Here is an 11,904-nt window from a genome sequence, read left to right on the forward strand (position 1 = left end):
GGAAGTGTGGCAAACTGACAAGCCATTGGAAAACAGTCCTGATTTAATTCTGTTAGTGAAGATGAGTAGAGAGGAGCCCTGGGAGTTTGGGTATGCTGCAGTGGGCAGAGCCTGCTCCAGGAGCCTCCCCACCCTGGTTCAAGCCAAAGCCATAATTTGTGCAGGCACTGTCCATCCAAGGGCTGCCACAGGAGCTGTGTCATGGAACATTCTTCTCTGGCTGACACCAGATGACTCCTCCAGCCTCCAGCTGGGAAGAGACAGAGTCAGTTTTAAGGAACTCAGTGTCTCAGTATCAATAGCTGAATCCCCTTTGGGCCATGGGGTACTTTGGTGGCACCTTCCCTGTGGGCATTGAGGGAAGGGTCACAACAAGGAGCTGCAGAGTCCCCCTTCTCAAAGCACTGGATGGCCTTGTTCTGGGGAGACCTTGGAGCCCCTTCCAGTCCCTAAAGGGGCTCCAGGAGAGTTGGAGGAGGAATTGGGACAAGGGAGGGAGCGACAGGACACAGGGAATGGCTTCCCACTGCCAGACAGCAAGATGGGTTAGATGGGATATTGGGAAGGAATTGTTCCCTGTGAGGGTGGGCAGGCCCTGGCACAGGGTGCCCAGAGAAGCTGTGGCTGCCCCTGGATCCCTGGAAGTGTCCAAGGCCAGGCTGGACAGGAGCAACGTGGGACAGTGGAAGGTGTCCCTACCCATGGCACAGGGTGACACTGGATGGCCTTTAAGGTCCCTTTCAACCCAAACCGTTCTGCGATTTTGTAATTCCACGAAACCTTGAATTCACAGACAAACTTACAAAAGCCTGCAGAGCAGAGCTTACTTGGTAGAACAGCAGGTTTTGTACTGTTGTAAACTGGTCTGGTAAATGCTCTTGTAGGAAAAAAAAAAATCTTAATGAATAAAGCTAAATAAATTTCAATACCCAAAGGCATGTTTTATATAAGAAAGCATTACACTGAAATAATTTTCCACTCAAAAAAACCTATCTCCATTTCCCTTATCCACTTTAATGTCCATATGTTTGAAGCAAAGGAAAATTCCACATGATTGTATTTGCACAACAAAAGAGCATGAGGCTGGATGACAGATTTCACTAACATTAAGCAGGAAGTTGCTAAAAGAAAATTCAAGCATCTGCATTGAGGAGGGAAGTATTTGGAAATCTCTCTAAGGCGGGTTATTCTGTGCAGGTTTCCCACAGAAAGATAGCCTTTCAATATACAATGCTTACTAAAAATGGAACAGCAGAAGCAATTACCTTAATGTGAGTTGCAGCTGGTGACCAAAAGCAGATAAAATGTCAGCTGACGTTTCTTTATGTAAGGCAGTTACAAAATCTCATGACGTATTTCAGATCTGCCTGTGATCAAATGTCCACATCAGAAACACATGGAGGCTGCGTGGGGAAAAATGGGCTCTGCAAAAAAAAAAACAGGATCATGGGAGGTTCATGGCTTAACTTTGGTAACAATTACCAATAACAATTGCCAATAAAGAAAACATCCTTTTCTTCAGTCAAGAAATGACGAAAAATATTTTCCATTTTAATAGGTACAGCTTATATAGGAAAAAAAAGAAACCCATAGATTAGTGTATCCAAACAAAGTCTCTGAAAAATTATTTGAAATTTTAAAAAAAGTTTTAAAAAACATACAACTCTAATCCAGAGTGTGGCTGCCAAAAATGTTATGTTTATCCAATAGTTCATGTTTATGGCCTTCCCCTTTAAATTCACCATAAAAAGGAATTTAAAGTCTTGTGACCTAAAAAAAAAAAATTAAAAATGGGACAGATTGTAGCCGGGATGAAATTTTCGGTCAGTCTCTGCCTCAAACCACCATATAGGATAAAAAGGTTATGCTTCATCCTCCATTCATCTACACTCCTTGGAAAAAGGTCATCCTAGAGAGCTTCAAGCTGAGTTTAAGTCATTTAGGGCTTATTTGTCAGGAACTAGTCAGGCAGGACTGAAGTTGTGACTACCAAGTGTGCCAATGAGGAAAGGAATCATCTAATACATTTCATCTGAACAAACAAAACACAGTTCTGAAAGCCATTTCTGCAGGGGCTTCATTCATTCCCTTTCATTTAAATTCATGGGGATTCAGTGTCTGGGCACCTCCCAAGGAAAGTGCTCAGCCTTGCTTTGGATCAGGTGGAGATCTGCATTTAGGCTGAGCAAAAGGGAGTCATTTTTGTGTTCTTTTCCTCTCAAACTGATGTGTCCCAGGCAGTGTGCAGATGCCCTGTAGTCATGATATCATACAGGTACCTGGCAAAGAATTTGCAAAGTAAACAGACCTGGGAGAAACCTGGGCACCACACATGACTACACAGGTATCTCATTTCACATCTCATCTCTGCAGGTAAATCTGATGTAAAGTCACTCTTCTCACCTGTTTCATTACAGCCTTTGACTCGTAACTGAGTCTGTCAAGAATGCCAGGGAATTAAAACAAGAACTCAGAGATGTTATTAAAAACAGAGGCTTGGAAAGGGCTTGTTGAGCAGGGTTTACTCTACGCAGATGTTAATGGTAAAATAAAATCTATCATATTGGAAAGCATTCCTCAAAACTCTTACTGGCTTGCAAATAAAACACAAGCTGTGGATTTATGTGGTTTTCTAGCAGCTGAAGTCCAAAGGCAAGCTGCTCTTAAAAAGGAAAAAAAAAAAGGGAGACTCAAACTTGCTTCTGTCTTGCCTAAGTCAGATGTAGATTTTTATGCCACCCACTTTTTTTTTACACATTTTTTTAAAAATATAATTCCAGGAATATAAACAACCCCAACTGAAGCTGATTTGGATAACAAGGTATGCTCCATTTCCCTAAACAATAACTGATGTCCCCCTGAGGTGAGCTCCCAGCTCACCCTCCTGGTCCCCCTGCAACAGGTGTGTGCCAGCAGCCCCAGCCCATGCACAAGCATTCCTTGCCAATCTCTGTCCTTGGGATTTCTCCTGAGGGCAAGGCAGTCCAGCTCCCAGCTCTCACACCCTCTATTTTCATACGTAGTTTTGCCCGGAATTGTGTTCCAAACAATTCCAAAATTGTGGTAGCCTGGAAACCCCATAAACAAGGCACCTTTTTACTGAAATTTTCCTGGGGAAAAGAAGCAAACCTCCCTTGTCTCCAAACAAGGTAAGGAGTACTTTTGTTTTCCAGCACAACCCAGGGTGCCAATGAAACAGGGAGCCAAATGCTCAGAGTGCTCCATAAGGACACAGCAGGAAGACACAGGAAAGTAGAGACTAGCTGTCTAGCCAGGGTGATCCCATGAAAGCACAAAGGAATTTCATAATCAAACCCTTCTGTTAATAGAGTTCTAATACTGCAAAAGACACAGAACGGGAGCTTAAAGAAACCAACTTCCCCTGGAGGTCCTTCAGTTCTGAAGAACATTGTTGGAACATCAGGATTGTTGTCCTATCCGTGTCCGATCAGCCTCGGAGTGTGCTTGCATTGGGAGCAGCGTATCCAAGCAGACAGCAACCTTCAGATTGAGCTCCTTCTGCCATGAAAGAGCAGCAAAAAAGGCACAGGGCAAATGAAACTGATTCACATCCCAGGAAACTATTGCGCTGTAAAACATGAGATTGCCACAGTCACAAAGGGAGGGAAAATATTTCAAACAGATTAAAAAGGCTCAAGGATAAACTCAGCGCTAATTCAGTTGAGTTCAGCTGACCCACTGCAAAATAGAGCAGCATCAGTGCCAAGAGACAATGTTTTCCCTGCTGCCACTCCATCTCCCTTTCTTTTGTTGGCATTACTGAAGCATATCAATCCTTACAGGTCACTGCATCCTCTGTCCTGAACCCTTGCCTTGGAAAAGCGTGAATTTATGCAGTTAAACCTAAAATAGAAACAGGAATAGCTTCGGGGAATTGCCTCCTGCAGAAATGTCAGCAAATGCAAAAAGGCTGAGGTTGACGAAGGTTCTCTGTTCCACCGGCTGCTCTGACCTGGGCCAAAAGGTACTTCAAGTAACAGAAAGAAAAATAACATTAATTCTTAGCAAAGATGGTTTATGTGCTAAAAACGAAAAGAGCACTTTGTTGATGCATAAAATCTCCACCTGGTGGTGAATCCTGCCACAGCAAACTTTCATTTCTGAGAAAAATTCCCTTTCCAACATATAACCAGTTCTTTTCCTGAGATAATCCCAAAGGAAAAAGTACGGAAGGGCAGCCTTCTGAGAAGCAGCACTATTGTATCTCCCTGACTTTTCATTATTTTGAAAAGCTGAAGGACCTCTTCAATTCTACTGCAGCTGACAGTGACACAAGTGACATTTCCCAGCCAAAATCAGACTTGAGAGAGCTCACGTCACACTGACTGCAGAATTGAGTGGAAAGTGAGGGGTGCTGACTGGTTTTTCAGCTCCAGAAGTACTGCTTCTCAAGGGGAAACATCCTCTCCAAAGCCTGGAGTTCTGCCCTGTTTCTTGGTTTACATATTGATTAATTATAATAATTGAAAACTTTAGGCATCATCAGTTATCTCTATCTCCAGGGTCCTCTACATCATAGCACAGTTATCTTTGTATTATCATTTTAGGGGCAATTGTCTCGATTCAGTTTTCCTCTTAATGTTGCTGGAAACAACTCTGGAAACATTTTCCTATGCATGTTATTGAAACACAAGGTCTCACTTGCCTGCTGTTTGCAGTAAAGTCTTATTGTGTGACAGCATCCAAGAAAGCTTTGTGAGATTGAACAAAATCAGCATGAGATGGACAAATGAAATGTATGAACATGTGTGTAGACCCTTGGTGCTATGCATGCCATAGCCTGATCCACTGGATAACCAAAATTCCATATTTAATTGATTTGGCTTATGGAAGAAAAAATATCACCTTTTTTACACTTGATAAGACTGAGCAAGACGTGGCTGTGGCCACAGGCCCCTGGTTCAGCTGGGCTGACGGAGACACCCTCTGCTGAACTGTATGATCCAGCCTGTGGTTTCTGCATGCAAATGTATAAAGAAATATTATATGCCTTCTCTTGATTATGCAACTTTTTGTGTACCAGTCTTAAAACATCCAGGCAGACCCACCACTGATGCACACTAGTTACTCACTGACTACAATACACTTTGGGGCCAAAAATAAGATTATTTTTAAATCGGCCTGAATCCACTTTCTGTCAAGTCACAGATTTGTAGTTCAAACATCAGCAAATGCCACTATGGGGTTTTGGTGTTTAATGCTGGTATCCATCAAGGGCGAAAGTGCAGCTCCACACTGGGTTGCACAACCGCATGACATCCTCCTGTTTTCATTGTCGCTCCTCACGCACTAAGGCACTAAAAATAGTACCAAAGCATAAATAATCTATGACCAAAAGATAAAGTATTCTCAAAGAAATTAGGGAAAATCTGTTTACAGCGCAGCCAAAGGGGTGGGGGGGGGGGGTGTTAGGGGTGAATGGTGATGGAGAATTTAACAGAAAAGTGCTGGGGGGAAAGCCACTATTTGTCCCAAAGACGCCAAATAACAGGATTTGGTCTTATCAGACACATTAAACTCCCTAAAACTAAACTAAAATTTAATTCCCTCCAGCATTCATTCCTTCCTTCCCGCTGTGCGGGGCGCTCCGCAGCGCGGTGCTCTGCAGCCCGTGCGCGCCGCAGCCCTGCGAGCTGCCGCGGAATGAATTAAATGAATTAAACCAACAGTGAGGCGTCACTCAGCGGAGCCCGGCGCTGCCAGCAGCCCCGTGCCGTGCCCTCAGCCGTCCCTCGCACCTGCCCGAGAGGGGCCAGCCCGGGGTGGGCGGGACGGGCGGAGAAATTCCCTCTCCGTTCATGCTTCCGGCTGTGACTCAGCCGGCTCCGCTCCGCACTGCCATAAATACGGGATGTGCGGCAGGGGCCGGCACACTTGGAGCTGCCGAGCCAGCACCGCCAGCCCAGCACAGCACAGCACAGCCCAGCCAAACCCAGCCATGCCGCTGCTGCCCCTGGCCCTGCTGGCCGCGCTGCTGGCCGCCGGCCGCGCCGGTGAGTCCGCGCCGCGCTCCGGATTAACGCGCGCTTTGCCTTTCTGCTTCTCCTGCTCCTCGCTCTCTTGGCATTTCTCTGCTCTCTGTGGGTGCCAGGTCCCCGCCGGCCTGTGAGGGATGATTTCCTCCTCTGAGGGGGGTTATTGCTGGCAGCAGACAAGAGGTGAATTCCTGCGCTTTTCAAGCTGCTCCCTGGTAGCCCAGGGGTTTCTGTGGATGGATGGATGCATGGATGGATGGTCGCTGTGATGCCTGATCGGCCCTAAACTCCAGGGCGTTCTCGTTGGTTGTCTAAAGCCCTGGGAAGGTGGGACTGTATGGCAGAGATGCTAACCCCAGCTCTGGTTCCCCCGCAGCCAACCCTTGCTGCTCGAACCCCTGCCAGAACAGAGGCGTCTGCATGACCACAGGGCCAGATAGCTACGAGTGCGACTGCACCAGGACAGGCTTCTATGGGCAGAACTGCACCACACGTGAGTATCCCACACCCCTCTCCCAAATGAAACACATAGTTCAGTTCCAGCATTGCAGGTTATCTTCCATAAGCAAATTGATAACAACCTTCCTATTGTCGTTTGCAGCGGAATTCTTCACGTGGCTGAAGCTAACATTGAAACCATCTCCAAACACTGTCCACTACATCCTCACCCACTTCGAAGGAGTCTGGAATATCATCAACAACATTCCCTTCTTAAGGGACACTATTATGAGATATGTACTAACGTGTAAGTGTCAGTTGTCTCTTCCAGTCCCCTTAAAGCTTACTCCAGAATATTGCAATGAACTGATCTGTCGACAAACCAAGAAGCCTAAATTGCACTGAAATTAAAACATCAAAATTTAAGACTTCTGCATGATGCAGGCTGGTATGAAACATGCTGAAGTGCAGCTTGATTCTGCTTTCTGCAAGAATTCAGGATTTTGCTGGCATGAACTTGTCACCCCATTGCTTGTGTTAATAGTGAGATCCAGCTGATCAGCCAGGATCCAGTCCTGTTATTCAGTTACTGTAATCAAATTTACCATCAGTAACTGATATGTTTGGAATTTACAACTGCTGCCAAATATATGCAAAAGATCTGGCTTTGTGATTTACTCTTTGAGCCTAATATGTACAGTTAAAAATAACCAAATATTTATTTGTCTTTCAGCAAGATCACATTTGGTCGACAGCCCACCAACTTACAATAGTGACTACAATTACAAAACCTGGGAAGCTTATTCCAATCTTTCCTACTACACAAGAAGCCTTCCACCAGTAGGACTTGACTGCCCAACACCAATGGGTGTTAAAGGTGAGGAATAAACCAGACACGTAATGATTGCTTGGTCTTTTCTAAGAGGAAAAAATAAGTAGTAGTTCCTATGAGACCTGCTTGTCTGTAGCCTTTTTTCAGTGTAGTTGACTTTAGGAATAACTGTGTTTTGGATATGTTGTTTAAAGATCTAAAAGATATTATTCTGGGTCTTGCTATTGAGTTAGATGCTAAAAGCAGGGAATTTAGAAATTTCTGATAAAATCAAGAAAGTCAGCATAGATGAGTAGGTAATTCCCCTTGTTTGTGTTCTGCTGTCATTATATTCCACTGAAAGTTCTTATGCCTTTTTGTTAGGAATAAACTTCAGTATTGCATAAAGAGTTGTCTTGAGTATCACACTGTTTGTTTCTCCCACAGGGAAGAAAGAGCTCCCAGATTCAAAGCTGATCGTGGAGAAGTTTTTGCTGAGGAGAAAGTTTATTCCTGACCCACAAGGCACAAATGTGATGTTCACCTTCTTTGCCCAGCACTTCACCCACCAGTTCTTCAAGACGGACCAGAAGCGGGGCCCTGCCTTCACCAGAGCGCTTGGCCACGGGGTACGGTCACAGCTGGGGACATGGCTCGTGCTCTTCGGGAGCTGCTGAGCACCTCGAATGGCCAGAATGGTATCCAGGGGACACCTGTGCACATACTGTGCCACAGTCCATGGGATTACCCCTCCTGTAACTGCTCCTCAGGCCAAATTCCAGTGTTCGGCAGCATCTCTTCCCAAGTCGGAACCACATGCTCTGCACAAGTGGTTCTGTTTAAAATACCTGCCCAGTGATCTCTTATTGTTCCCAAAAATATGCTTTCATCTAAAGCATGTTAGGTGTAGTGAGTATCCAAAACTTCTCTGGACTCTGTCAGTTCCAAAGAGCTGTATCCAGCACTTAAGTATTGCTTATGTACTGCCAATAGCCTTAGTTTACAAAGAACTTCACAAGCAGACTTGGATTTAAGATCTTTACCTACAAGATTGGCATCCTTTGGACAAAGAGTCCTTTACTGTAAGTGTCACTCTTATGTCCAAACCAAAGCTATAAATTGTGTGTCTATATATAGAAAGCTGTCTGCGTAATAAAAAGTTGCTGACACTTTAAACAGAGTCCTTTTATATTGCTGATGTAACAACCTCCTCTTATGCAGAGATGGCTCCAGTTGCCAGGAAATAATTTGGCTTCGTCTTAAATATCGGTGCATGATACTTATAAGGTAGCAGTAATATAATTGAAAGGTAAACATCTAGGGGGTGAACTCCTGTTGGTATCCATAGAACAGGGACTTATCCTAAAATAGCAAAAAATGCAGGTTGGCTTCATGTCTCAAATGCTTTTATTTTATAGGTTGACTTGAACCACATTTATGGAGAGACTCTGGAGAGACAACTTAAACTGAGGCTTCGAAAGGATGGAAAGCTAAAATACCAGGTATGTCTTAGCTCAGAATTCCTGCCTTCTTACAGGATGGCATAGATTTCCTAAATTAGTGCTGTGTGAATGGTGTAGGTGATCTAAAGTGTGAGTCAGAGCTGAGAGAGTGGACAGAGCTTAACCAAAGCATCGTAGCTCACAGCTCCTGCTGTTTCCCCCTGGCACAGATGATCGATGGAGAAATGTACCCTCCAACAGTGCGGGACACGCAGGCAGAGATGCTGTACCCGCCCCACGTACCCGAGCACCTGCGCTTCTCCGTGGGCCAGGAGGTGTTCGGCCTGGTGCCGGGGCTCATGATGTACGCCACGATCTGGCTGCGCGAGCACAACCGTGTCTGCGACGTGCTCAAGCACCAGCACCCCGAGTGGGACGACGAGCAGCTCTTCCAGACCGCCCGGCTCATTCTCATCGGTGAGAGCCCTGCTGCTAGGTGCAGCTCCAGCTCCAGCCTGCATGGCTGAAGTGAGGGGGAAGCTATCCCCTAAACTGGGGTGTGAGTGGCTCCTTCGTGGCCTGTCGCTGGGGTTGTGTTGAGGCGCAGCTTGCCCCAGCTCTGCTAAAGATGGAACTGAAGAAAACTCAGGGATAGTCAGTTCCCTCATCTGAGGGAAGCAGAACTGAAAGCAGTGAAAAGATAGGAAGCTCAGGTTCCTTTCTCAGAGAAAGCCTGGGAGGCTGGATGACCTCAGGCTCTCTGATCTGGGGTTTTGGTTTTTTTTCCCCTAGGGTTGGGTCAGCTCAGGTATGCTTTAAAAGAAAGGCTGTGATTAAGGCTAAAGTTCAGAAGATTATGTAAAATGTAACTCTGCATAGTTCTCCAGTCTTAATTGCATGCCCAGTGATATTTCATCTTATGTAAGTGGTGATGTCCTCTAAGCTGGAAAAAACCTTGCCCCAGCTGAAACCAGAAACCAAGACAATTGTATTACGTAGTTCGGAAGCTGAGATCTGTTTTAAGACATCAACTTTCATCATTATCCCTTCCCTCTGTCCTAGAGATATTGTATAGCTGAACACAGTATAAATACTGGTGTGTGCTGTTCTGTGGAGGGTGCAAGGAATTGTGTCTTGGGAGGGGAAAGCAGGCTGTAGAAAATACCTCACTACCCACAGCCGGGAACTCTTGGGATCTGAAGTACTATTCCACCCCTTAGTCACGTAAAATACACGAATTGCTTTCTAGGAGAGATTACAGAAAAGTGTTTGTTGTCCTTATCACTGTAGTAGATTTTAGAACAGTTCAGAAATGGTGTTTTCCCTGCCACTGAGGAGAAACAGTGCCTACATTCTCTCCTGTTCCTTTGCCCAACAGGAGAGACAATCAAGATCGTTATAGAGGACTATGTGCAGCACCTGAGTGGGTACCACTTCAAGCTGAAGTTTGACCCTGAGCTGCTGTTCAACCAGAAGTTCCAGTACCAGAACCGCATTGCAGCCGAGTTCAACACTCTGTACCACTGGCACCCGCTGCTGCCCGACACCTTCCAGATCCATGACCAGGAGTACACCTTCCAGCAGTTCCTCTACAACAACTCCATCATGCTGGAGCATGGACTCTCCCATATGGTCAAATCTTTCTCCAAGCAAAGTGCTGGCAGGGTAGGTCCTTCCTCAAGTTGATGGTGAACTGACAGGCATGAGCCTCTGTGGGTGGGACAAGGGAATGGGATAAAGCAATTCAAAACTAATCACTGGAAAGGCACAACTTCCTCGTGACTCATATCAGGAGATCTTACAGATTTTCCTCTTTAATGTACAGGTTGCTGGTGGGAAGAATGTTCCTGCGGCAGTGCAGAAAGTGGCTAAGGCCTCCATTGACCAAAGCAGGCAGATGAGGTACCAGTCCTTGAACGAGTACAGGAAACGCTTCATGTTGAAACCATTCCGATCCTTCGAAGAGCTTACAGGTAACAGTCCTCATCCTTCCCAGCAAATGAGAGACATTGCCTTAACATGCCCACAGAGCCCTGCAGTGTCATTGCTGGGCTTGAGCAGGACAGTCTTGCACAGAAAATGGGGATTTTCCACTTACAGTTTTTAATCGTTGCAGGAGAAAAAGAGATGGCAGCGGAGCTGGAGGAGCTGTACGGGGACATCGATGCCATGGAGCTGTACCCAGGCCTGCTGGTGGAGAAGCCCCGGCCCGGGGCCATCTTTGGCGAGACCATGGTGGAGATGGGGGCCCCATTCTCCCTGAAGGGCCTGATGGGCAACGCCATCTGCTCCCCCGAGTACTGGAAGCCCAGCACTTTCGGGGGCAAGGTGGGCTTCGACATCGTCAACACGGCCTCCCTGCAGAAGCTCATCTGCAACAACGTGAAGGGCTGTCCCTTCACCGCCTTCCATATCCTGCCTCCTGAGCCCACCGAGGCCACCATTAACGTTAGTACCTCAAAAACTGCCATGGAAGATATCAACCCCACACTCCTGCTGAAAGAGCGCTCTGCCGAGCTGTAGGAATCCAGCTATCTCTCTATTTATTTATTTATTTAACTGTGTTATTTATTCTATTTATGGCTTAGTATTTAAAAAAACAACTTGAGCATCTTCATTGTGGGGGTTGCCTTAAATTCCTTACTGAAGTAAGGCTTCCATTTACGAAAGGGATTTTCTGTGTTTCAGCTTGACAGTGGTGAATCCCTTGTTTAAAATCTTCTGTAACAGAATGATGTATTCCAAAGTGGATAAAGGTTCCAAGTTCTTTTTGTTTTAATACTTGATGAAGGGGGCTGGTGGTGATTCTGTCTGGCAGTTTTCATAGGTCACATAACACTACAAAAGCAACTTTTTTTCTCAGCAAGTTGAAAGTAGCTATTGACCTAAAAGTACAAGAAAAAATCTGACTTAATGAAAACTGCCAGAAAAGATTATGGATTTCATATGAGCACTCAAAAATTAACAAAGAAATACTTGAGATTCACTTCTTTATATAAGGTCAGAAAATGCATTGCATTTGTTGTTGATACTACCTCTCCCTCACTGCAGAGAGGGCACTTTGTATCATAACTTATTGTCTTTTATGTACAAATCCACTTCTGGATTTAGATGAAAGTAAATTTTTTACAGCTTTTTACAAATATGTTTTTAATGTTTTAAGTATTTAAAGTAAATTTTTTTACAAGTTTTTTAAAAAATATTTATAATGTTTTAA

General features: G+C 45.1%; 1 protein-coding gene across 1 annotated transcript; it reads left to right on the forward strand.

Annotated features, from left to right (window-relative positions):
- The first annotated feature begins 5,952 nt into the window (after window positions 1-5,952).
- PTGS2 (prostaglandin-endoperoxide synthase 2) lies at window positions 5,953-11,681 on the forward strand. Its single transcript, XM_054286199.1, has 10 exons — window positions 5,953-6,014; window positions 6,373-6,489; window positions 6,598-6,741; window positions 7,168-7,311; window positions 7,693-7,874; window positions 8,664-8,747; window positions 8,918-9,164; window positions 10,066-10,352; window positions 10,513-10,660; window positions 10,804-11,681. The coding sequence occupies exons 1-10, from the start codon at window positions 5,960-5,962 to the stop codon at window positions 11,208-11,210; spliced, it is 1,815 nt and encodes a 604-aa protein (XP_054142174.1). The 5' UTR covers window positions 5,953-5,959; the 3' UTR covers window positions 11,211-11,681.
- The last annotated feature ends 223 nt before the right edge of the window (window positions 11,682-11,904 follow it).

Source organism: Melozone crissalis, unplaced genomic scaffold, assembly GCF_028551555.1.
Source record: "Melozone crissalis strain CALT ecotype California unplaced genomic scaffold, PUWL_Pcris_2 ptg000045l_1, whole genome shotgun sequence".
NCBI classification, from domain to species: domain Eukaryota; kingdom Metazoa; phylum Chordata; class Aves; order Passeriformes; family Passerellidae; genus Melozone; species Melozone crissalis.

Bases quoted from the DNA above. Each gene is read 5' to 3' on its own strand.
- PTGS2 (XM_054286199.1), top strand. From the start codon at position 5,960: ATGCCGCTGCTGCCCCTGGCCCTGCTGGCCGCGCTGCTGGCCGCCGGC. The intron at 6,742-7,167 runs GTAAGTGTCAGT...TTTGTCTTTCAG, and splicing joins TATGAGATATGTACTAACGT to CAAGATCACATTTGGTCGAC. The intron at 7,312-7,692 runs GTGAGGAATAAA...TTTCTCCCACAG, and splicing joins AACACCAATGGGTGTTAAAG to GGAAGAAAGAGCTCCCAGAT.